The sequence below is a fragment of the Scomber scombrus genome, chromosome 18 (genome assembly GCF_963691925.1).
Source record: "Scomber scombrus chromosome 18, fScoSco1.1, whole genome shotgun sequence".
NCBI classification, from domain to species: Eukaryota; Metazoa; Chordata; class Actinopteri; order Scombriformes; family Scombridae; genus Scomber; species Scomber scombrus.
Window position 1 is genome coordinate 1453245 of NC_084987.1, and position 26220 is coordinate 1479464.

At 39.9% G+C, this 26220-nt stretch overlaps 1 protein-coding gene across 2 annotated transcripts in view; it reads left to right on the forward strand.

Moving 5' to 3' along the window:
• Positions 1 to 25072, forward strand: part of LOC133999016 (NACHT, LRR and PYD domains-containing protein 12-like) — an 83677-nt gene extending 58605 nt beyond the window's left edge. Inside the window, exons 14-19 of one of the 2 annotated variants that reach the window (XM_062438118.1) lie at positions 15476 to 15649; positions 16053 to 16226; positions 19534 to 19707; positions 20064 to 20237; positions 23052 to 23225; positions 24773 to 25072. In XM_062438118.1, the coding sequence (XP_062294102.1) occupies positions 15476 to 15649; positions 16053 to 16226; positions 19534 to 19707; positions 20064 to 20237; positions 23052 to 23225; positions 24773 to 24779 (877 nt within the window). In that variant the 3' untranslated portion in view covers positions 24780 to 25072. Of the gene's footprint in view, positions 1 to 429; positions 1948 to 15475; positions 15650 to 16052; positions 16227 to 19533; positions 19708 to 20063; positions 20238 to 23051; positions 23226 to 24772 lie in introns of those variants that run through there. The other variant, XM_062438119.1, reaches the window with a different exon arrangement.
• The last annotated feature ends 1148 nt before the right edge of the window (positions 25073 to 26220 follow it).

Consider the following 26220-nt stretch of genomic DNA (forward strand, 5'->3'; position numbering starts at 1 on the left):
AAACATCTTCATATCCCACAGAGACTCTGTAGCTTTAAACTTTGATAAGAGTTGACATGTATCAGCAGTAAATCCATCAGTAAACTGATGAGTGAATGTCTCTGTTTCTGCAGTAATGATGTGTTCATGACTCTCAGCACTTTATTTCCTCTGTGTACTTGAGTGAAATCTGCAGAGGAAACACACTTGATAGTAAAAGTGTGTGCAGGTGTGTGAGCTTGGAGCTCAGTGTGTTCGCTCCAACACGTTAACATGAGAGCTGAAAGGAAGCAAGCTACGCTGCACAGCTGTTCCACTTCTGGTCTGAACAGGACTGAAGTCCCTGCTGCTCTTTATACTGGATGTGCTGCATCACTGACTGACAGCTGATGAAGTGAGTCTCACTAAACACTCATTTATCTCCTCTGTTCTTTCTTCTTCTCTCATCAGCTGGTGATGATCTCTGTCAGAGTGAGAGTGAACATCCAGGAGTGTTGAGAGAGGATCAGCTGGATCCTGATGATCCATCTGGAGTCTGGATCTGGATTTTGTCGTCTTCACTTAAGTCTCTTAACTGACTACAAACTGAACAGTTATCTCTGGATTTAGCTGAAGTCAGCACTTTACAGATTTGTTCTACATGAGCTGTTTGATGTAAATAAAGATAAAAACAGGTGTTATAAGTCAGACTGTGAGTCTGGGCTCATATTTATCAAGCGTCTCAGAATCACACTGAGAGTTAATGTAACAGGGTTGTTATAGATCAATGAAGTTCATCAAAATGTATTTTATATTCCTTCAATAATTATTTTATTTTGTTGGTTTTTGTTGTTTTCCATTCTCCTTATTTTCTTGTGAAACAGATTAATATTTTGTGTTTATCTATTCAAGGCTCCTTTTATTTGGTGTAATCTCTTGTGGCCAAAGTTGATAAATATAACGCCCGGAAAAACACTGTTTCCGTTGTCAACGGCAACAGTGCCAGTTTTCCCCTGTTGCCGTTGACGACCGCAGATGTGGTATGTACTGAAACAGCTCCGTGATTTAATCAGATATTAATCTATGAAACTGTCTTTATAGAAGTTTAAGTACATGTTGTTATTTGATGTTATTTCACGTTGTTTTTACTATCAGTGTGTCGCCATTTTATTGTTTATTGTTTCTGTCTTTTCTTTCTTTAAGTGAAGCTGCGCTGCCTTGCTGAGTCCGTTAGCCATGTTAACGGTTGAGCCTCATGCAGTACTGTTTGAGATGTAAAGTGTAACTCATGTAATATGGCGACTGCTTCAGTGTGTTTATTTTATTCATTTTTATTGTGTAGTGCAAAGAGCTGTACAGCAGATTGTCACCACCGTCTAATGATAATTATAGCTAGTCATTTTAAAAGGGCCTTTGCACAAGATTGTTGTATTATTGTTGTCATTTAATGTTGTAATTTTTATACAAAACTAGAAAATGGGTTCATCTTCTCATCTCCAGCTGAACCTCCTGTAGACTTCTGTGTCCTTACAGCTCTTTGTAATATATTTCTGCCATCAGCAGGTTAAACACATGAATCATTTAATAAATAAAGCCACCATTAGTTTGTCTCTAACTTCAGACTGAGTGGAACCAGGCCTCTGATCAGCCCGTTTGATAAATCTTTATCTTCCTTTAAATTACTTTTTAAAACTCATCTTTATCCACTGATCTACCAATTATAGTTTTATATGCTTTACATCTTAAATTTGATTCTTCTGTGTGTTTTGCTGGTTTATTTTCTTGCTGTATGTTTGTTAGTTTTGTGTAAAACATTGTGTAACGTTGCTTTGAGAAGTTTTATACACATCTGAAGGGAAGGTGGTGGGATGATGGTGATACTAAACAAAGACCAAATTCTAATGTGGAGCTTCAGCTTCATGTATAATATATCTTTCTATTGTAGTTATTTTTCTGTCTTTGTGTATAAATGAATCATATTTGATTGAATCTGTGTTTGTGTGTCCTTGTTTTGGATTTTTGTGGATCTATTTTGAAGCTCCATTATTCTTTAAAAATTCTGATTCTTCAAAATTTCCACGACAGAATTTGATGATATTTATAGATTTCCATTTCCACATGAGTTAATATTTATTCATCGATCATTTATTATTGGAAACTATATTCTCATATATGTTGAATTGTATGTTTGCATGTTTGTCTGAGCTGCTGTGAACTGACTAAGTGTCTTTATTTGATCTATAAATTAGTGTTAATGTATTTGGTTCTTTCCAGGAAATGTGCTGACTTTAGATGATCTGTTTTCTTTACTGTTAAACTTAATTGCTGAACTCAAGTACAATATTCAAATAAGGAAACAGCGCCATCAAGTGACAATAGAAGAAAACATCAATCCATACAGACTGAACACACACAAGGAGAAATAAATACATGAAGAAAGACTTTTTTCTTTTTTAAAGTGAGAGGAGAGTCAATCTAGTTAGAAATGTCTCTATGAATCATTTTATCTATGAAATGTCTAAAAATAGAGAAAAATTCAGATTAAGAGGAAAACTGGTTATCAGTGTTTGTCCAAAACTCAACATATACAATAAAAGAAACAACTCCAATCCAAAAAGCAATCCACATGGCACACATCCTTCATAAAATACACAAAACTACTAAACAGCATCCAGCAAAGATTCAATGTGAGAGAAGACACGGTGCAGCCCAGGGGGGTTTTCCAGAAAGCGGGTTATGTGAAAACTCAGAGTAAGTTAACCCTGAGATGAGGGAAACTCCGTGTTATCCGTTCCAGAAAGAGAGGTAACTGAAACTCTGAGTCAGTCACCATGGTAACTGAAACTCTGAGTCAGTCACCATGGTAACTGAAACTCTGAGTCAGTCACCATGGTAACTGGAACTCTGTGAACATAACCTGCTCGCTGGCAGGTTTTCTGTAAGAAACCCTGAGTTTCTACCTGTCTCCTCCCACTTGAAGCAAGCTGCCACACATGGGTTGTCCGTGTGTCTGCGAGCCAAATTGCCCATTTTTTTCCTAGGATGACGAAGCCATGACCACGCTACTCTGCCTCTAATTGGCTAGTACACGCTGTCAATCTAATCAGTAAACTGATGAGCCAATCGGAGGCAGGGAAGGGCGGGCCATGCCGAGGTTAATATTGCTAACCGACGAATTTACTTTTACAAGTTTACTTTAAATGATTAGCCTTTAGGATATGCAATGAACCGGTATGTTTAGGTAGATTGCTAGTTTGGGTAACTTCTGAAACATTGGACACAGAGAACAGTGCAACACAAATAATACAACATGTTGCCAGTGAGATGCAGAGCAAAATCATCAGTAGCATTATAGCATCATCCTTAAATTAGCATTATAGCATCATCCTTAAATTAGCATTATAGCATCATCCTTAAATTAGCATTATAGCATCATCCTTAAATTAGCATTATAGCATCATCCTTAAATTAGCATTATAGCATCATCCTTAAATTAGCATTATAGCATCATCCTTAAATTAGCTGTCCTAATTGACGAGGCATCTTCTTTAAGTCACAAAGCTGTCATGACAGTTTCTATTAAAGCATCAATTCAAGAAGAAAGCACTTTTGAGTTTATCTGATTGATTTTGATGTGTGGAAGAGAATGATATGTGTTTTTTTTTTTTAATCTAAGGTGAAATATGAAAAACTTTCCACTGTGCAGCACTGACTGCAGTACTGCTGTGAGTATGTTGATATTTTGACAATATTGTAGGGACGACTATCGCTGCTTTCACTGAGTATTTATGCAATGAGATTTCTTATAAATAATCATCAGTAATGTGGATATAATGACTAAGTGGATAAAGGCAGATAATAGACATTTAAATGACATTTGATACACTTCACATGGATTTAGTCTGCGTTTCCTGCACTGCTGTTATGTTCCCTTGGGAGACATATAGTTACATGTTTTATATAAATTCTATATAAAGATGTACATATCCTCTGTCAACAATCCCTAAACCTTTGTATGGGAAGTTCTCCTTTTGGTTTCTTTTTTACTCTTTAACTTTTTATATAGTCACATACATTTCTATCCTTCACTTTATCTCTGTGCCTCATCAGTCGGGGGACGACGACACATACTTATACACAGTAAGTGTGTGTTTGGGACCTTCATATACAAATATACATTCTTCTCACTGCTTTAATCTATGAGTAAACATGCTGCATTGTTCTAGTTTTTCTAACCTGGTTAAAGCTTCTGTGTCTTTGAACTGGTCTCATCTTCAGTCCTTCAGTGCATCAGTGCCTCATGGTGAGGACTGAAACTTTCCCTTCTGTTGGTTCACTAACAGTTTATGTTCATTATATCACATTTAGTCATTCTGTCTTCTGTCCCTCCAGCATCTGGCAGACTCTGCTGGTCGTCCTGCTTCACCTCAGACCTCCATACATCCCTCCTCTGGTCAGACTGCAGCCTCAGCTCACAGCTCTGACAGCACTACAACCAGCCACACTTTCTGTTTGCCATGTCTGTATTTACTGTGTTTATTCATCAGCATCATCAACGTGTGCATAAGTCCATCATATTGGCTGTGTTATGAATGCTTTGATTAAATGTATTGAATTATAAGGCAAATAAATGTCTTCAATCTATCTGTAGTCTTTATTAGCTGTGTGAATAACATTCAGTGATCTTTACACAGATTATATAAAGTTTATTCTAACCCTAACCCTAAGAAAATAATACCTAATAATAATGTATTATAATAATCATTAGTTAATAGTAATGATGGAGCCAATACACAGCTGAAAAAGACTGTCAGTGTCTCAGTGAGGCTTTTCAGATTAAACACAAGTAAATTAATAATACTAATAATTATAATCATCATCAGATTAGTCTTCTACATTTTGCAGAACAACATTTTACTGTGTGAGTGTTTGAAACGGTGCTTGCAGTGTGAAGTCTGTTGGTTTCAGAGGCTTTTTCATGTCCTGATGGTTGATTTGTTTGCATGGATTCACAGCAGCTTGTTTCTGCTGCCTGTTGTTGTTATTCAGGTGTTGGTGTGTTCATCTCGTGTGTGATAAAGCCTCCACCAGCAGCCTGTACCATGAAGATGAGTGTGTTAGCAGCTATTTCTTCTTTCTTTCATTCCTAAATGAATTTCATGACACTGTCTATGATTTTCTATAACTTAGATTCCATCACTGCAGCTCAGAATAACATGAGGTAACTGTGTGATGATGACTGGAAATAAAAATGAAGCTCTTGTTGACACACAGTTAGTTTTATCATTATAACCACAACATGTGGCTCAGATAGACCTCATCAGACCTTTCCTCTCTGCTGCAGCAGAAACAGTCTGACTTCACTGGAAACTTTTATCTGCTTCACATATTCAGAATCTTTTGTTCAGAATCTGATGAAGAAAACAAAAATACTACTGTACTGTACTGTAGAGGCTTTTATAATCATTTACTTTATTCATGGTTCTAATGATGTCTCATAATTAACAACACTGCCCCTTTAACATGAACACACTCATAGCTTGAAAACACACAAACGCTTATGCACACGTACACGCGCGCGCGCACACACGTGCACACACACACACACACACACGTGACTTCCAGTTAAGAAAGGAGGAAGTTAAAATCGAAAGTATTCAGTCAGACGTCATTTCACAGTCAGCAGAGCAGAAGGAGGAAAACAAGTCTGAGGCAGGTGAGTGTTAATATCAGGACTGTAAATAATGATTACTGTTATTATTGATCAACTCGTAATGATGCATGAGGTAACACGCATAACTTAGAAATGTATCTGACGACCTGTTTAGCTCTCACTCGATCCGCCATTATTATGAACACTGGCAGCTTGCAGTCTTTGGGTCCGTTTGATTAGCACACCTAGACTGTCCGATGGTGAGACAGAGCAGGGACATTTGCACCGTAGTTATTGATCAATCTGATGATTATTTTTAAGTTTCATTGTTTAGTTGATTAAACTGTCAGAAAAATATGAAATCACACAGTTTGACGTCTTCAAAAGTAGTTTCCTGTTGTTGTTTTCCTGGTTTGTGCGTCCTCACAGTGATGTAACGTGACTCACTGCTGCCTCTAAATAGAGAGAAGTCACAGTTAAGAAGCACACACATGTTTATCTGAAGTCTGTTTGTTGGATTTAAACCAGAGTCAAAGTTTCTCTTTGTGATGACTAGAAAACACACATGGTTGTAGTTAAAGTCATTTAAACTAATAAGAAGCTACTAAGTTGAGAGGCAGGACTGAGTTTATTATACTGTGTATGTGTGTGTGTGTCTGCAGTGTTACTGGTTTACCTCTCAGACTCCAGAAGATGAAGGAAGAGGAGGACGAGGAGGACGGAGTCTCCAGCTGTGTGTCTATGAAGAGTGACCGATCCAATGAGCATCCTCTAGTCTTCAGTAATGAACCTGGACCCTCAGACACAAAGTAAGAGACTGTTTCTACTGTAAACTACAAACATCACTGACTGACAACACACACTCTACTACAACCATCTCCATCATTTATTAGTGAGAGTCTGAAGATCTTCTGCAGCAGTTTCAGTCATCTAAATATAAAGTGTCAGCTGATGTGTTTATCAAAGCCGTGCAGCTCATGAAAATGTGTTTAAATGATACAGTCAGACTACATGCATGCATCAGACTCTGCAAACACACTGTGAGTTTACAGATTAATTCAGTTTATACATGAAGACGTTCAAATCTCTTTACTCTCACATCTGTTTTCATCTGTATACAAATAAAAATAACTGAAATATAAACAAAATCTTTACAAGATTAATTAATGATGTATGTATAATATCTGTTGTTTCCAGACGTCAGAACCACAGACAGAGAGCAGAGTCTGTAATATCCAGCTGTCTGTCTATGAAGAGTGACCGGTCCATTGAGCATCCTCTAGTCTTCAGTAATGAACCTGGACCCTCAGACACAAAGTAAGAGACTGTTTCTACTGTAAACTGACCTGAAGATGATTCAGTGAGACGCTTTCATGAAGGTTGTAGTGGTGGTCCATATCTTCTGAACAGAATCAGCTTATGAAGAATAAAACCTCTCCATCATCTACCTGACACTTAAGGCTTCCATTACCCATTGAAAGGAAATCTATTCAGGATCCTGTTTACGAGCAATTCAAAGGAAAATAAAAAGTGTACCTATCAACCCCATTCTCCCCTATCATATGATGCTACACATTAGAGCTAGCAGTAAATCACCAAAAAGCTGCACTGATCAGTTCATCAGGTCATTTTCTCTCTCAGATGACGGTCGATCATCTCAGAGTCTGGTTCACAAAGGGTTCTGCAAGGGCTGTGGACCAGAGCATTGACCTAGATCATTTGCATATTTTCTACACATTTACCTTTACATTCGGCAACCAATTTCACATTTAGATTTAGATTCATTTTTAATGTCAACACATTTTTATAACATGTTGTTTTACATGAATTTCTGTCTCAAAAGAACAAAAAATGAACTAAATGTGGGTAAAATGAGCTAAATATTCAAAATCTTTCAGCTATAAAACTGTAACCGAAATTTTACAATCGGTGCCCCATAGCCTGCAGTTTCTTCTTCTTCTCTGCCTTTGTTGGTATATTGTTGTGTCTGCCTAATTACTTTTGAATTCTGGTAATTTATGTATATAGTATTTTATTCTTAATTGAATGTGTTGAATCTCAGAGCCTGAAGAACAAGAACAGTCTAAATACTGACAGTCTGGACTGTTTATGTGCTGCATGCAGCTTGTGAGCTGTCGGTTGGCCTCCACTAATGTCATGTGTCATAAAGAATGTGTTCATGTCCACAGAGAGAGGAAGAGGAGGGCTGTTTCTGTGGAGGAGCAGCTGTCCTGCTGTTCTTTGTGTCAGGACGTCCTGAAGGATCCAGTCTCTACCAGCTGTGGACACTGGTTCTGCAGACAGTGCATCACCTCATACTGGGACCAGTCTGCTTCATTAGGAGACTCCTCCTGTCCCCAGTGTGCAGAAAGATCCAGAACCAGACCTGGACTGCAGACAGACAGTCAGACCAGCACTGTACAAAGTAAGACTGAAGATCTGTCTGCTGATGTCATCATCTCTGAAAACAGGAATCTACCTCCTCTATCCTACTGAACATTAACAGTCACTCTGATTTCTGTTAATCTGTTTAATTCTACCTTTTTTTCTTCTCTTTCAGCAGAAAGTGGTCTGCTGGAGGTTTTAGATGAACATCAGATCAGTCTGAGCAGCAAATGTGAATGTGTGACTCAAGGAACTGATGAAGCAGGAAATGAAATTCGCCTCAAAAGCATCTTCACTAAGGTCTACATCACAGAGGAACAGAGTGAAGAGGTTAATACCCAACATGAGGTGAGGCAGCTTGAAACAGCTTCCAAGATAAAGACCCTCCATGACACTTCAATCAAGTGTCAGGACATCTTTAAAGTCTTACCTGACCAACAGAAACACATCAGAGTGGTTCTGATGAACGGCGTCGCTGGTGTTGGAAAAACCTTCTCAGTGCTGAAGTTCACTCTGGACTGGGCACAGCGCTCCAACAACCAACATATCAGTCTGCTGATTCTGTTCTCGTTCAGGGCGCTGAACTTGATCAAAGATAAGCAGTACAGTCTGCTCATGCTGATCTATGAATTCTATCCAACATTACAGAAGCTCACAGCAGAGATGCTCGCTGTCTGTAAAGTTCTGTTCATCTTTGACGGCCTGGATGAAAGCAGACTTTCACTGGATTTCAACAATAGTGAGGTCGTGACTGATGTCACACAGAACACATCAGTCAAGGTGCTGTTGACAAACCTCATCAAGGGGAATCTGCTTCCCTCGGCTCTCATCTGGATAACTTCCCGACCTGCAGCAGCCAATCAGATCCCTCGTTCATGTGTGGACAGGGTAACAGAAGTACGAGGCTTCACTGATGACCAGAAGGAGGAGTACTTCAGGAAGAGATTCAGTGATGAAGAGCAGTCCAGCACAATCATCTCACACATCAAGACATCCAGGAGCCTCCACATCATGTGTCACATCCCAGTCTTCTGCTGGATCACTGCTACAGTTCTGCACCACGTGTTGACTACAGACCAGAGAGGAGAGCTGCCCAAGACCCTGACTGACATGTACTCACACTTCCTGCTGGTTCAGACAAAGAGGAATAAGAACAAGTACGATGGGGGACATGAGACGAGTCCAGAGGAGCTGACAGAGGCTGACAGGAAACTTCTTCTGAAGCTGGGGAGGCTGGCGTTTCAACAACTGATGAAAGGAAACATCCTGTTCTACCAAGAAGACCTGGAGCAGTGTGGTCTTGATGTCACAGAGGCCTCAATGTTATCAGGACTTTGTACACAGATTTTCAAAAGAGAGAATGTGATCTTCAAGAAAACAGTCTACAGCTTTGTTCATCTGAGCGTTCAGGAGTTTCTGGCTGCAGTCTACATGTACCACTGTTACACCAGCAGGAACACAAAGGTACTGGAGGACTTCCTGAGAGAACATTACAGTTACTCATCCCTTGGGGACTTCCTGAAGAGAGCCATGGAGAAATCTCTCCAAAGTAAAAATGGCCACCTGGACCTGTTTGTCCGCTTCCTTCATGGCCTCTCTCTGGAGTCCAACCAGAGCGTCTTAGGAGGCCTGCTGGGTCAGACAGAGAACAGCCCAGAAACCATCCAGAGAGTCATCAACAACCTGAAGGAGATGAACAGTGGTAATATCTCTCCTGACAGAAGCATCAACATCTTCCACTGTCTGATGGAGATGAACGACCGCTCAGTACATCAGGAGATCCAAGAGTTCCTGAAGTCAGAAAACAGATCAGAGAAGGAACTCTCTGAGATCCACTGCTCAGCTCTGGCCTACATGCTGCAGATGTCAGAGGAGGTTCTGGATGAGTTGGACCTGGAGAAGCACAACACATCGCGGGAGGGACGATGGAGACTGATCCCAGCTGTGAGGAACTGCAGAAAGGCTCGGTAAGTCCATATGTGATTAACATTATAAATCAATGTAGATTAGTAGTATAATTCTTTAAATATAAATCATATATTGGGTCATATATTGAGAATGTTGGGTTTCTTTAGTTTAAATTAAAGAGTACGGTCTAGGCCTGCTCTATGTGAAAAGTGCATTAAGATATTTTTTGTTGTGATTTGGTGCTGAATAGATAAACCTGAAATATAAAATTCTTATCATTGTGAAATAGTGCTCTACTTCATTATAGCTGAAAAGACTTCACTTATATTTCATCACAGATGTTTAAAATATTGTGAGTGTCAAAAATGTTGATTTTTCAGTTGGTTGTTTATAGCTGTTGAGTTAATGAACAGTTATTCTATTTATTTCTAGTAATTATTGGATTTTACAGTTTTTTCTTCTAAGTGTCTTCCTTTGAGTGTTGGAGGCTTCATTCAAACCTGCTAAAACAAATGAAGGACTTTAGAGGTTGTGGTTGTGGTTTCATTACAGCAGCATTTTATCACAACATATATAAACAGTGAATGCAGTAAAGTTATTATTACATGAGCAAGTTCTGCAAATAATATATAATCAGTCGCCCACTTTTTTAAAGAGTTTAAAATAAGATCTGTATCATTTTCCAAAGAAGATTCCTGAAGTCAGAGAGAATTGCTTTCATTGTTGCTTTTTTACTTTTTACTCAGTGTTTTTCCCATTGTTTTTGTAGAGAAGAGTAGTAGCAGGAAACACACAGAGGTGTTGCGAATACACACCTTCACATCACTCATTTATTCTCAGTCCTTGGTGGTTTCATTGTGCCTGTCACCCTTTACCTCTCACACTGTGCTCTTTGGTGAAGTGCTGCCCAGTAAATGCTCTCCCTCTGGTTGAGGACCTCCCAGCTGCACAGCTGCTGATGAAGCTGAAGCCGATGGCAGCAACAGATGCTTAAACTGGGATTAAAATAACTCCTGGAGCACTAACGTTGACTGGAAGTGGCCCCATTCACCAGTAACAGCAGATTATCTGACATGAATCCCATTGGTCTCCAACAAAAGTTTTGTACACAGCAATGTTGGGGAACGTTACTTTAAAAGTAACTAATTACTTTACAAAATTACTGCCATTAAAAACTAACTAGTTACATCAAAGCATTACCTGCTTCTTTGTTGGAGTACCTCCTTTAAATATAATGACTGTACCATCATCACACAGCCAAGTCTGGCCCAGAATCTTTAAATCTTTACACTAATAGCAGAAATGACAGACAGCTCTTTATTGGACTAAAGTGGCTTCTCAAACATATGCCCACATCACTTGCAACAACAGGTAACAAGTTCTTGCCCATATTTCCTCCCACAAATTCAAAATAATGCGAATATTTCCATGAAGTGAATGCTGAAGTGATCTTATACACATCAAAGTTCAGTGTTATATTTTTTAATACTGATACCCTGATAACATCTTTCTGATGACATCCTGCTGAAAATAATTCATCCTTATTGGTTTATTATTGTGTTTGTATTGAATCAGTTTTTCAGAATTTCAGAAAAGAAAATCGACAACTAAACATCATGCAGTCATCTGTCATGCACACCTAATTATTTAATTATATTTATATTTAATTATGTACAGGTCTAATATTGTCAAACTATTTGTTTGTGTTTGTCATCAGTCAGTAAATGTAGCTGCTTATGGATGTGAACCTGACAGCAGCAGGTAGCAAAGAGAGATGATCTTTATCAACTGGAACTGTTCACTGAGATGAACTGAGTCTAAATATCCTGCAGTCACATTAAAAATAGAGCAAGAGGCGGGGTACACCCTGGACAGTTCGCCAGTCCATCACAGTGCTCACATATAGAGACAAACAACCATTCACGCTTACCCTCACACCCACAGGCAATTTAGAATCTCCAGTTAACCTAACCTTCATATTTTTGGTCTGTGGAAAGAATCCAGAGTACCTGGAGAGAACCCATGCAGGCATGAGGAGAACATGCAAAGTCCACACAGAAGATCCCCACTGGTCAGCGGGTTCGAACACAGAGCCCTCTTGCTGTGAAGCGACACTGCTAACCACTGCACCACCATACCACCCAAAATAAATAAATAAATAATGTAGTCAAAGTAAAGATAGTGGAAAGTAAAACTAGTTTTCTTATCCTCATGTTAACTTTGTGGAGACAGACATGGGATCAGATCACACAGACACACTGTGCACATTATGGAAGCCTCAATGTAACTCAATTGTCTCTCCTTCATCTGCAAGATTAAAGCAAAACAAAGATTAAAAGTCTGCAGGTCTGAGAGAGAGTGATGAGAATGATTGTTTCATTTAAACACACTGAGATACAATTAGTTGAACTGGGAGTGTTCTGGTAGCTTGCTGGTTAAGACACATATCTTATATCTACAATGTCAGTGGTTCAGTTCCAGCAGTGGAGCTTGGCTGCATGTTATTCTCCGTCTCTCTCTTCTTGTTTCCTGTTTATCTCTCAGCTGTTGCTTTTCATTAAAGGATTTTATGTAACTTCAAACTTTTTCATCAAATGCATGAAGTAAATATAAAGTGTCCTCTTTCATGATAACATATCTCGTAATATATGTGTCATTACAGACTTTCTCGCTGTTATTTCACAAAGACTCATTGTGAAGTTGTGGCCTCAGCTCTGAAGACCAACCCCTCCCATCTGAGAGATCTGGACCTGAGCTACAACATCCTGAATGATTCAGATGTGAAGCTTCTGTGCGCTGGACTGGAGAGTCCAAACTGTAAACTGGAGACTCTGAGGTCAGTTCACTGACTGTAGCTTTGGTAGACTTGTTTCTATATATTTAATTAAAATCCTTCACTGAAGTTTCAGATGTTTGGTTCATATATTTTCATGGTTTGATTTTAGTTCAAATCTGTAGAATTGATGTTTGAATTGAAGTTTTTAGTCCAACATATCATAATGATCCTCTAATTACAGACTTGACTGAGTTCAACAGCATTTTATGACTCAGTGTTGACATTTATATGTGTCTGAATGTTGTGGTGACATTTGGATGATGTCTCTAGAAGGCTGACATTATGATGATCCACAATAACACAATGACAAAGTCACTCTGCTCATTTTAGAGAAAAGCTCATTGATGAGGACATAGTAATGTTGAACTACACATTTAAAACCTGAACACATTTTAATCTACATCATTTATTCTTTATTCAGATTGAGGGACTGCAGTTTGTCAGAGACCAGCTGTGCTTCTCTGGCCTCAGCTCTGAAGTCCAACCCCTCCCATCTGAGAGAGCTGGATCTGAGTGACAACAAGCTGAAGGATTCAGATGTGGAGCTGCTGTCTGATCTTAAGGAGAGTCCAGACTGTAGACTGGAGGCTCTGATGTAAGTTCACTGACTGTTTGTTACTATTTTTTTATTATATGTTTTTATTGATTTTAAAGTTGACAAACAGAGACAGAACAAAAACTTTCTCTCCACAAACATCTGTAGACCATGTTGCAAATCAATAAATGCGTGAGGGAAAAGAAAGAAAAAAACAAACAAACAACAACAACAAATAGAAAAAAATGAAATGGGACAATAAATGAATGAGTGAATATGAAAACAAAATAGGTTATAACAAATAAAACATAAAAGCACCCACACAAACATCACAAAGAGGCAGAAAGTAAGTTTAAAATGCTGCATCAAGAGTCAACAAGAGTAATGTCTAAGTAATGGCCAGTTATTTCAGACCAAGCTAAACCATTTAAAACCCTCCTCTTCTCCAATGTAGTCCAGAAAGGGGTTCAAAATGTTGAAGAATTTAAATGGTTTGTCTTTCAGCCAAAAGATTGTTGCTTCAAGGGGGATAAGTTCCATTACACTCTGTATTCAATGTGAGGTAGTAGGGACAGAGTCCAATATCCAGTGGAGGAGGATACATCTCCTTGCACTAAACAGCAACACTTGAAGCAACTTCAGTGAGGAGGGAGCAAGGTTCACTGCAGAGCACCAAACACCCAAAACACAGAAAAAGGGCTCTAATGACAGTTTCTTCTTAAAAATAACATCAATTTCCTTACACACTTTATACCAGAAGTCGGTTACAAAAGGGCAGTCTTGCCCTTCTTAAGAATTAGGGAAATATTTGCATCCATCATAGTGTTGGGAAGAACCCCAGAATTAAAGGAGTATGACAACATGTTAAGCAACGGACCGATCAGCAGGTCACAAAATGTATTATAAAATTCTGAAGTCAGGCCGTCCGGCCCAGGGGCCTTATTGTTTTATTAGTATTGTTTTATATAAGTATTAATTGCCTTTTTAGCCTCCTCACGTGTAATAGGCCTATTCAAAAGCTCTCTCTGTGCCTCTGAAGCTTGGGGATGAATAATTATTCGAAAAGAAAATTACGCATCAGAGAGTTAGAGTGACCGTTTGACTCAGAGTTGTACAGACATTCATAAAAAAAATACACCTTACCTGCATGTGTTATTTCAGATTAAACAGAGAATTCTTCAACGCTAGAAACTTGGTTGACTTTCCTCCCTAGTTAGTTACGTCTTTTACATCGTGTCATCATCAGCGAAGGTTGAAAAAGTAACAAATCTGTTTTGACAATGTAGGGAGTAAAAGTAAAAAGTCGTCAGAAAAATAAATACTCAAGTAAAGTGCAGATACCTGAAAAGTTTACTACAGTAACATCTACTCTGCTTAAATGCACACACACACACGAACACACACACACACACACAAACAAACAAACAAACAAACAAACAAACAAGCAAGCAAACAAACAAACACAGCATATATATGTAGAATAAGTGGAATGCTTGAGATAAAATGTTTATTTTTTTCATTTAATACTCATGCATTCACACGTTATTTTGTGCTGATACTAAATTTCTTTTTTTTCTTAAATATATACTCATTATCAGCATGCATTCATTAATATTTCACGGGGGGAAACCACCTGCCCCAAGCTCCTCCTTTCAGCTCCCCTCTGTCACAGATATCTCAGACTTCATCCGAAAGTCCAAGCCACTCTGGTTTACTCACTATTGTCATCCTCCTTGACCTGAGTGCAGCCTTCAACACTATCTCTCATACTATCCTCCTCAACAGACTAATCTCCATCGGAATCTCGCACACACCCCTTGACTGGTTTAAATCCTACCTTTCAGGCAGCACTAAATTCATCCAACTCAAATCCTTCAGTTCCCAGCCGCCCCCCTTCACCACTGGTGTGCCCCAGGGCTCTGTCCTGGGGCCCCTGCTCTTCATCATCTACCTCCTTCCCCATGGCAATATCTTCAGCAAATATGACATCTATTTCCACTGCTACGCGAATGACACCCAGCTCTACCTCTCCAGCAAACCCAATTCCACTCTCCCACCTTCCTCCCTGTCTCAAACTTAGAAACTTAGAGAAAAGCTCATTGATGAGGACATAGTAATGTTGAAATACACATTTAAAACCTTAACACACCTGATTGGATTATACATTGATTTTAATCTACATCATTTATTCTTTATTCAGATTGGAGGACTGCAGTTTGTCAGAGACCAGCTGTGCTTCTCTGGTCTCAGCTCTGAAGTCCAACCCCTCCCATCTGAGAAAGTTGGATCTGAACTACAACAAGCTGCAAGATTCAGATGTGGACCTGCTGTCTGATCTTCTGAAGAATCCAGACTGTAGACTGGAGTTTCTGGGGTCAGTTCACTGACTGTCTGTTACTATTGTTGATCTTAATGTTTAACAACTTAACCTAATTTATGTACATACACAACTTACATCCAAAGTTAAGTTCATAAGGAACTGTAGAAAACGTACACTCTCAACACACACACCCCCCCCCCCCCCCCCCCCCCCCCACACACACACACACACACACACACATACACACAGCTCAATGTTGTGGTGACATTTGGATGATGTCTGTAGAAGGCTGACATTATGATGATCCACAATAACACAATGAAAAAGTCACTCTGCTCCTTTTAGAGAAAAGCTCATTGATGAGGACATAGTAATGTTGAATTACACATTTAAAACCTGAACACATGTGATTGGATTATAAATGGATTTTAATCTACATCATTTATCCTTTATTAAGATTGTGGGGTTGCAGTTTGTCAGAGACCAGCTGTGTGTCTCTGGTCTCAGCTCTGAAGTCCAACCCCTCCCATTTGAGACATCTGGATCTAGGTCACAACAAGCTGCAGGATTCAGTCGTGGAGCTGCTCTGTGATTTTCTGAAAAGTCCAGACTGTAGACTTAAGCTTCTGGGGTCAGTTAATTTACTATCTGTTACTATTATTGAACCCTAATGTTTAACAACTGAACCTACTTTATGTAAATAACTTCGATAAAGTTATTTTTTCTATATTTTCAGTATGTTACTATACAATTTAGTCTGTAGTTAATAAAGATGACAGAGTCTTAAAGAAACTGTAGAAAATGTTCACTGCTAATTGTTAAAGTAAATGTTTATAATTTTTGGTAAAGACTCACAGCTGTATACAGAAGATCCTCTCAACTAATATCTGTTTGAAACTGATGAAGTTACTTACATTTCACACACACACACACACACACACACACACACACTCACACACTAGTGCCCTGCACGGGCCTATTATCTGGGCCCGAGCCCGGCCCTGGCCCGAGGGGGTGGAGCGCCAGCCCGGCCCGGTCCGACAGGTTTTCAGAATTCTCAGGCCCGAACCCGTATCAAGCCCGACTTTTTTTTTTTTTTTTTTTAACCTCCCATAACAATGTTTTAGCGTGATAGAACGCTATATTCATTGGGTGCGTTCGTAAATGTAATCTGCCACTCTGAAAATGGGATAACGCTCTGCAGTTAGAAAAAAACAGCATTCTATTTTTCTGTGAATAAACGAACGTTTCTGACGGATCAAAGTGGACATAAAAGAGCATGTTAAAATATGGGCTCATGTTTCGATCAGCAGCTTGAGAACTAGTAGTGGAATTGTGTAAATGATTATTTCGTTTTTTTTAAATGAGCGCATAGCAAATCCAAACATAAGGTAGGCTACAAAAACCAACAAAACGCTTAAACCTTATTAAAGTGTTTATTAGTAGCCTAGGCTAAACGTAGCAAAAGCTTATCAATATTTTTCTATAGCCTATAAGAACAGCCTTTACGTCCAATTTAACAACAGTTTGAACACCACAAGAGGAACAGTCTATTTGGCATCATGCAGAAAAAGGACAGCATCCACCGTTTCAGGGGCAAGTCCAGTCCTCCTTTCCTCTATCACTCTTCCAGCTGCGCTAAAAGCGCGCTCGCTGCTGCTACTGCTGGCCGGGACACTGAAGACCATGCGGGCCAGACGTGCCAGTAACGGCAATGTGGTCTCGTGTTGCTTCCACCAGCTCAGTAGATCCCTTCCATCAGCTTCCATGGTGGGGTTGAGGCTGAGGTAGACCTGGATTTCATCAGTATCCTCGTTCTCCACTCTGACATTTTCCCACGCGTCTTCAAACTCCGCCAGTGCTCTCCTCTTTGGTGCGGGACCAGCAGCTGCCACTGCGCCCGACCCTGCGTAAATCATAACACAATTAGGCTATTTATAAGGCCATGGCCTATAGCTACATTGATAGGCTACGGGGAAAGTAGTTTGGTGGTTACGCCGGTGCGTAAAGTAAAAAGACAAATAGGCCAAATGTAATAGGCAATAATAGGCTAATAAAACACAAATACCTGATTGTGTAGACTGCTCCTGCCGACGTGCATCCTCTCCCTCCCTGAAGCGGTTTATCTGGATTCTGACCTGTTGCTGGATGTCGGTCCTCTCAGCGAGAGTAAACATTCGTAGTTGGTTGAACTTCGGCCATAAGAAGATGGCAATTTTATTAAGTGGCTGGATTTGGATTTTTTTCATTAACCAGTCAAGGTGTCGTTGGCGGATGACAGCCTGGTAAGGAGTATCAGCCACGTCTGGTTGGCAGTGTTTTTTCAGCTTGTTGGCCCAGAGAACGACAAGGTGCAGTGTTGGGTATTTGTCCCCTTCTAGCTCCTTTTGCGCGTCGCTAAATGGGCGCAGAAATTCCACCAGGAAGGCTAGAACATCTGGGGAGACATCGCGCAATCGCGCGCTCTCATCACGGCTCTGAAGAAGCTCCTGCAGCTCTGCATGGACTGACTGAATTGACTCCAGTGTGAGGAAGACTGTGCTATACCTGGTCTCTGCCATTTGTTTAACAGTTCTTGGCAGCTGACTGACCAGGCCAGACTGTTTTAGGTAGCGGACTAAAGCCTTGGCCGCCAACAGGGTCTCTGCTACTTCTGGGACTACTTCAGCCAGCTCATCTGTGTTTAAGGCATGTCGGAGGACTGTGTTATACAGGTGATCTTGACAAGCCTGGTGCCTGTATGGACGGAGAGCGGCCACCACGTTTGCGCCCTGGTCAGTTACCCAGACAACATTGTTCATAACTGATGCATCAAAGCCGAGGACTGTGACTAACTGCTGTTGAAGCTTTTCGGATATTATCTCCTGTTTTAGCATGGTTTGGGAATCATGTTGTGGTGAGTAGCTTGCTCTTGAGTTCAAATGTTGGTGTTACATAGTGACATGTGATAGCCATGTAGCTCATCTTACGGAAATCATCCGTCCACATATCTGTAGTCATGCCAATATTTATGAGTGACATTACCTCCTTTATCTCCTCAACTGTCCCTCCTCTCCTTTCACTCGCCATAATTTTGCACCTTCGGGAGATTGTAGTGGGGTCGGGGAGAACTTCATTGGCTGAAATGCGGCCATATGTTGCACCGACATTTATTAATTCTTGTGCTAACTCTCTGAAACCGACTCCCGCAATCGTTTCAAACGGCCGAATGTCCATGCAACAGAAGTTCACACATTTTTTTGTGACCTCTGACTTCACCCTTTCTGGTGGTGGTTTTGCGAAACTGTAATAATCGCCCACACTCAGTTGTTTGTGACCACTGCTGGATCCGCCACATGACCGTTCAAAATGTCTCTGGAGATGTGATGAACCTGTTTTTTTGCTGTCATATGACAGAACAGCTTTGCATACAACACACTGAACAAACCCGGTTGGCTCATCTTGAAGGGTTGTAATAAGATGAAACTTAGTCCAGAACGGAGCTTTTCCCTTGGTGTTGTTCACTCTCTTCAATTCGCCATTTTCAATCTTTTTCTTTACGTCGTTCTCCATGTTTGTGGTGGAAGTCGGGAAGTGGCGCGAATCGGATGTGTAAGTGTAGGCCTACAGAAGGGAGGTGCGTGGCAGAGCAGCTGCTGCTGCTGCGTTCAAGCGTTTCCATTTAAACACAAAATAGTTATTTAATTAGCAGTTTAAATAAAAAATAAAAATAAAAAATGAATTCAATTGAAAAATAAAAGTGCCCGAGCCCGGCCCGTGTCCGAGGTAATTATACGGTCGTCGGCCCGAAGCCCGGCCCTAGGGCTGTCGGGCTGTCGGGCCCCTCGGGCCTAGGGCTCAAGTGCAGGGCTCTAACACACACAGACAGAGAGAGATGAATGCAGGTGTTTAAAGTATTTTTATGACAGTATGATGATGCATCATTATTCTTTATTCAGCTTGAGGTACTGCAGTTTGTCAGAGATCAGCTGTTCCCCCTTGGTCTCAGCTCTGAAGTCCAACCCCTCCCATCTAAGAGATTTGTATCTGAGTAACAACAAGCTGCAGGATTCAAACGTGGAGCAGCTGTCTGATCTTCTGAAGAGTCCAGACTGTAGACTGAAGACTCTGAGGTCTGTTACTATTGTTGATTTTAATGTTTAACAACTGAACTTAATTTATGCTCATACATACTTATATCTATGAAGTTAATTTTAACTATATTTTCAGTATTTTATTGTACAGTTTAGTGTGTAGTTATAAAAGTTGAGAGATTCTTAAAGAAATTGTAGAAATGTTTCACTAAATTAATGTTTATAATTTTTGGTAAAAAGTTACATCTGTATACAGAAGATCCTCTCAACTAATAGAGATGAAGGAGAAATATGTCTTTATTATATGTGTTTATAGGTTATACACATTTAAAACCTGAACACATTTGATTGGATTATAAATGGATTTGAATCTACATAATTTATTCTTTATTCAGATTGCGGGGCTGCAGTTTGTCAGAGATCAGCTTTGCTTCTCTGGTCTCAGCTCTGAAGTCCAACCCCTCCCATCTGAGAGATCAGGATCTGAGTAACAACAAGCTGCAGGATTCAGGAGTGGAGCTGCTGTGTGGTTTTCTTAAGAATCCAGAATGTAGACTGGAGGTTCTGAGGTCAGACATTTTAATAATAATAATAATAATAATGCATTTTATTTAAAGGCGCCTTTCAAAGCACTCAAGGACACCTTACAAGGCACAAAAACACGACAACAGTACATCAAACAATACAAAATCAGGTAAATTTTATTGCAAAGATAAAGAAATAAATATGAATGTGACTATAAAGTGCATCAGTGCAACAAATAAGCAAGAACATGATTGCATAGTTAGTGTGAGACAGAGTATGCCACTCTGAATAGGTGTGTTTTCAGGCGGGATTTAAAGGTGGAAACAGAGTCCGAAGTGCAAATGTCTGGTGGGAGAGAGTTCTAAAGGCGGGGGGCAGATCGGCTAAAAGCTCTTGAACCCATGGTAGTTAAGTTGGCAGATGGGGCAAAGAGCTGGTTGGCGGAGGAGGATCGGAGAGTTCGGGAGGGTGTGTAGATGTGAATAAGTTCAGAGAGATATGATGGTGGCAGGTTGTGAAGGATCTTGTAAGTGAGGAGTAGAATCTTAAAGTCAATGCGGGATTTGATAGGGAGCCAATGAAGTTGCTGCAGGGCAGGAGTGATGTGTTCAATAGAGGGGGTTCTGGTAATGATACGGGCGGCTGCGTTCTGTACCAGCTGGAGTTTGTGAAGAGCTTTCCGCGGAAGACCAAAGAGGAGAGAGTTACAGTAGTCCGGACGGGATGTGATCAGGGTGTTTACTAGGGATGTCCCGATCCGATATTCGCAAAAAAATGCATATCAATATCGGATCGGCCTGCACGGGAAAATCCCGATCCGGACTCCCGCTCCAGTTTGTTTTCAAAACTCCAGTCCGTGTTTTCCAGCACACCGATGTAGGTAATCCATTCCAGTTTTCTTTCAGCTGTTCCCACCAAATCCGGTCCGTGTTTTTCAGCACACCTAGCGACCTGTCCAGCATCCCACTATTTATTTTCTACTCAGCTTTTTTGTGTGTTTTGCTTTTTTAATACAGTTTACAATATTGTTTGCACTGATGGCTTTTTAAGCCTTGGTTTACACTCGTGTTGTTCAAGAGCAGAGCACTGATGCCAATTCAGTTTGTGTGGTTAATTGACTATTTATTATTTTGTCTATTTTGTGTTTATTTAACCCTGTTAAGAATAAACAGGTCAGCTTCTCATTACCAGCCATTGTGGATTATTCAAACTAACCTAATTAAGTTGGCTAGTTGTTCTTAATAGTAAAACCCTTGAGTGAACACATGAGTATAACAACAAAATAAGTAAATATCTTTAATCTTTAATACATGCTTGGATCGGCCGGTATCGGTATCGGCCTATGCTAAAAGCTACAATATCGGTATCGGATCGGAAGTGCAAAAAGCTGGATCGGGACATCCCTAGTGTTTACCAGGATAGCGGTGCAGGTTGGTGAAAGTGAGGGACGGAGACGGTTGATGTTCCGTAGATGGAAGTATACAGTCCGAGTAACGTTATTGATGTGGGCTTCGAAAGATAATGTGCTGTCCAGGATAACACCCAGGCTCTTTACCTGAGGCGATGTAGGAACAGTGGAATTGTCGATGGACATAGAGAAAGTGTTGAGTGTTGCTAGGGTAGATCTGGTACCAATGAGGAGGACCTCAGTTTTTTCGCCGTTGAGTTTAAGAAAGTTGAGTGAGAGCCATGATTTATTTTCCAGTAAGCAATCGATAGGGCGATGGGTGGCAGAGTGGAAGAAGGCTTAGTGGAAAGATAGAGTTGGGTATCATCAGCGTAACAGTGGAATTGAATGTCAAATTTCCTGAGAATATGACCAAGAGGCAGAAGATAAATAATGAACAGGAGGGGGCCAAGGACAGAGCCCTGGGGAACACCACTAGAGACTGGAGAGGAGCCGGATCTCAGGTTCTTGAGTTGAACATATTGGGAGCTGAAGGACGATGTAGGCCAAGAGTGTGGAGAGGATGCAGAGTTATTTGAAGCAGTCAGTGTCTGGTGGATATTTTCAATTTTGGCATTGAAGAAGGTCATGAAGGCATCACACTGTGCAACTGTGAGTAAGTGAGATGGCAGAGCATCAGGAGGTTTCAGAATATTATTGAGAGTTGAAAATAAGGCTCTAGTGTTCCCATCAGCTGTCCTGATTAAGGTTGAGTGATTAAGGTTTTAAACTTCTGTGTTTACATTAATATGAACTGTGAACTGTGATGTGAATAGTTTCAGTCTGTGGAGTCGCAGTTTCGTGACTGTGGTGACTCAGGATGGTCAACTGACTCTGGCTGTCTCGTAAGGGATCTACAGATCACATCTACAAGAATGCCACAGTGGTGCCTTTACACTACCGTAATTACTGCAGTAGCAGGGCAACAGAATTTAAAAGGCAACTGGCTTGATCACAGTCTACACTCAGTCCCAACATTTAGAGAAGACTAGCTGTAAAGAAAGCTACAAATGGCAAATGTAGCAAAGTAAAAAGTGGATTATTGGCTCAAACTATTTTTTTGCATTTTTACTTGTTTTTGGCTGCAAAACAAGAGTTTGTAAAGATGGAGTCAGTGGTGGAGCTGCAGTGTTTAAGAGGTCAAGTCAGTACGTCTTTATTGAAGTAGCAGCATGTTGTCATTAATATTATAGTATAATAATAATATTATAATAGAGCTCCTTTTCACTGTTTGTATTTAACAGTTTTTAACCTGCATCTTGTTCATGGAGTTTCTATTTTCTTAACTTCTACTTCCTAAACCTTCTTCAGCTCTGAACAGATTATGAAACATTGAAACAACATGAAACATAGAAATGATTTTAAATATGAACTTTGTCTTTTAAATTGACGTCTTTTATTCTTTATTCAGACTGATTGACTGCAGTTTGTCAAAGATCAGCTGTGCTTCTTTGGCTGCAGCTCTGAAGTCCAACCCCTCCCATCTGAGAGAACTGGATCTGAGTGAAAACAACCTGAAGGATTCAGATGTGAAGCTGCTGTCTGATCTTAAGAAGAGTCCACGCTGCAGACTGGAGTTTCTGAGGTCAGTAGAGAGTTGGAATCAGTCTGTACTGGTTTCTGCAGTTTTATATTAAACAGTCCGTATGAAAGCAATGATCCAGTATTTCCTGGTGAAGTTCCAACCTTCTCAGTGCTGCTTTCCTCAGTGAAGCTGTGAGAGGAGAATGGTGACAGGCTTCAGGATTGGACAGAAAGACAAACACATGATCACAACAAGCTTCTGGCTCATCTGATTGTTTTCTCTCTCTCTGAGTTGATGTTAAGATGACTGTTGTTGTTGTTGTTGTTGTGTTGATGTCTACAGGAAATAAAGCTGGATTTAGCTGACAGCCTTACAAGATATATAGAGACAGTGGTCCTCATCATCAAATCTGATGTACATGATTTAAAATGAAGCAGATTATTAAGAGCTGTGAGTTATATTAGATTAACACTGTCAAGGAGGAGAGAGGAGAGGAGGAGGAGGAGGAGGAGGAGAGGAGTAGAGGAAAGGAGGAGGACGAGAGAGAGAGAAGGGAAGTAGAGGAGAGGAGAGGAGGAGTGAGTGCAGGAGCAGGTAGTTTAACGTTAGCTCCTAACAGGAGAACATCAGCGTCTCTTTGACGTTTCTCAGAGCAGGTTTCACTCGCTATCTGAGGACGTTTAATATTAGACTGCTGGTGGGAGAAAACTGTAGACTCAGCATTTGGTTTTAGTCTTCTTCTAACCAGCAGCAGCCGTTAGCTCTTTAACAGCTGTGCTCACTAAATGCATCAAACACATCAGGACTGAAGTGGTGAGAATACAGCAGCGGCTCTTTAGGAAGTTGTATTCGTCCACTTGTTTCTCTTCTTATCACTGGAAAGCTGTGAAGACTTACATCACTTCCCTTGTTTCATTTCCACTGGAAATTACAACCAAGAGCAGCACAGTCGCCTCTCTGCAGCCGTTTAACATCATCAACCCAGAGTTCATCCTGCACGTAGTGTAATGGCGCCCTCTGTATGTCAGAAAACGTATTAAACGTTGAGGAGTTTTAAATCATGAAAATATTTCATGTGTTTCTAACCACGTAGTTCAGTAGGAGAGGGTAATTATAGCGTATTAAAGCAGACAAGTCTTAATAGTCGGGGTTCCTTTTTACAAATGTTGATATGATTCATATTGTTGAAACGTAGAGATTCAACATGTTCTTGGTTTGTAGAAACAAAGTTGACATGTATCAGCAGTAAATCCATCAGTAAACTGATGAGTGAATGTCTCTGTTTCTGCAGTAATGATGTGTTCATGACTCTCAGCACTTTATTTCCTCTGTGTACTTGAGTGAAATCTGCAGAGGAAACACACTTGATAGTAAAAGTGTGTGCAGGTGTGTGAGCTTGGAGCTCAGTGTGTTCACTCCAGCACGTTAACATGAGAGCTGAAAGGAAGCAAGCTACGCTGCACAGCTGTTCCACTTCTGGTCTGAACAGGACTGAAGTCCCTGCTGCTCTTTATACTGGATGTGCTGCATCACTGACTGACAGCTGATGAAGTGAGTCTCACCAAACATTCATTTATCTCCTCTGTTCTTTCTTCTTCTATCATCAGCTGGTGATGATCTCTGTCAGAGTGAGAGTGAACATCCAAGAGTGTTGAGAGAGGATCAGCTGGATCCTGATGATCCATCTGGAGTCTGGATCTGGATTTTGTCGTCTTCACTTAAGTCTCTTAACTGACTACAAACTGAACAGTTATCTCTGGATTTAGCTGAAGTCAGCACTTTACAGATTTGTTCTACATGAGCTGTTTAATGTAAATAAAGATAAAAACAGGTGTTATAAGTCAGACTGTGAGCCTGGGCTCATATTTATCAAGCGTCTCAGTATCACACTGAGAGTTAACGAGGACTAAAACTAATGAATGAAGCAGAAGAGAATTGACTGTGACTTTCAGCAGGAGAAGGATTACTGCTGGGAGTATGAGAGTGAGACGTCGCTGTTTTACCACAGTCAGTGATTTTGCATGTATAGTATAGTACAACAAGCTTCAGCATTTAATTTTTATTACTTTTACTTATTATTATAATTCTATGTATAGGTATGTATATGTGTGTGGATGTATATGTATATTTTTTGTATAGGAGTGTGTATATATGTATATAAAGACATATTTTGTGAGTGTGGATTGTTGTATCATCTTTTCTCTATGTTTTATCTTGCCTATGTAAAGCACATTGTGACTTATATCCAAGAAAAGTGTTTTATAATCACATTTTACTGACTTACTTACTTACCTGAATTAGTCAATAAATTAAGCTATGTTTTGCATGAGTACGGCTTGTTTTTCTCTAACTTCACACTGAGTGGAGGGAAATGAATTAGTGTTGATTATCAGCACAGATAAATATGGACCCTGCTCTTTGCTGTCAGGCCTCTGATCAGCCCGTTTGATAAATCTTTATCTTCCTTTAAATCACTTTTTAAAACTCATCTTTATCCACTGATCTACCAATTATAGTTTTATATGCTTTACATCTTAAATTTGATTCCTATGTGTGTTTTGCTGGTTTATTTTCTTGCTGTATGTTTGTTAATTTTGTGTAAAGCGTTGTGTAACGTTGCTTTGAGAAGTTTTATACACATCTGAAGGGAAGGTGGTGGGATGATGTTGATACTAAACAAAGACCAAATTCTAATGTTGAGCTTCAGCTTCATGTATTACATATCTTTCTATTGTAGTTATTTTTTCTGTCTTAGTGTATAAATGAATCATATTTGATTGAATCTGTGTTCTTCTTTGTTTTGTACTTCTGTGGATCTGTTATATTTTTTTTTTGCTGAACCACCAGGAAACGCCATCTGAGTTGTCACTGTAACACACATTAAAATGAGACAAAAACCCAAAATGAATTAAAATGCAGTATTTATCTGTAGTGTATATATACCCACATAGCAAAGATGTTAATTCAACATTGTTTTGTGGTCAGTCATTTTTTAAGATTGTTTTTCTGTTGAAATGTCATTGAATCAACATTGAATTAAAGTAGAATTTTATAG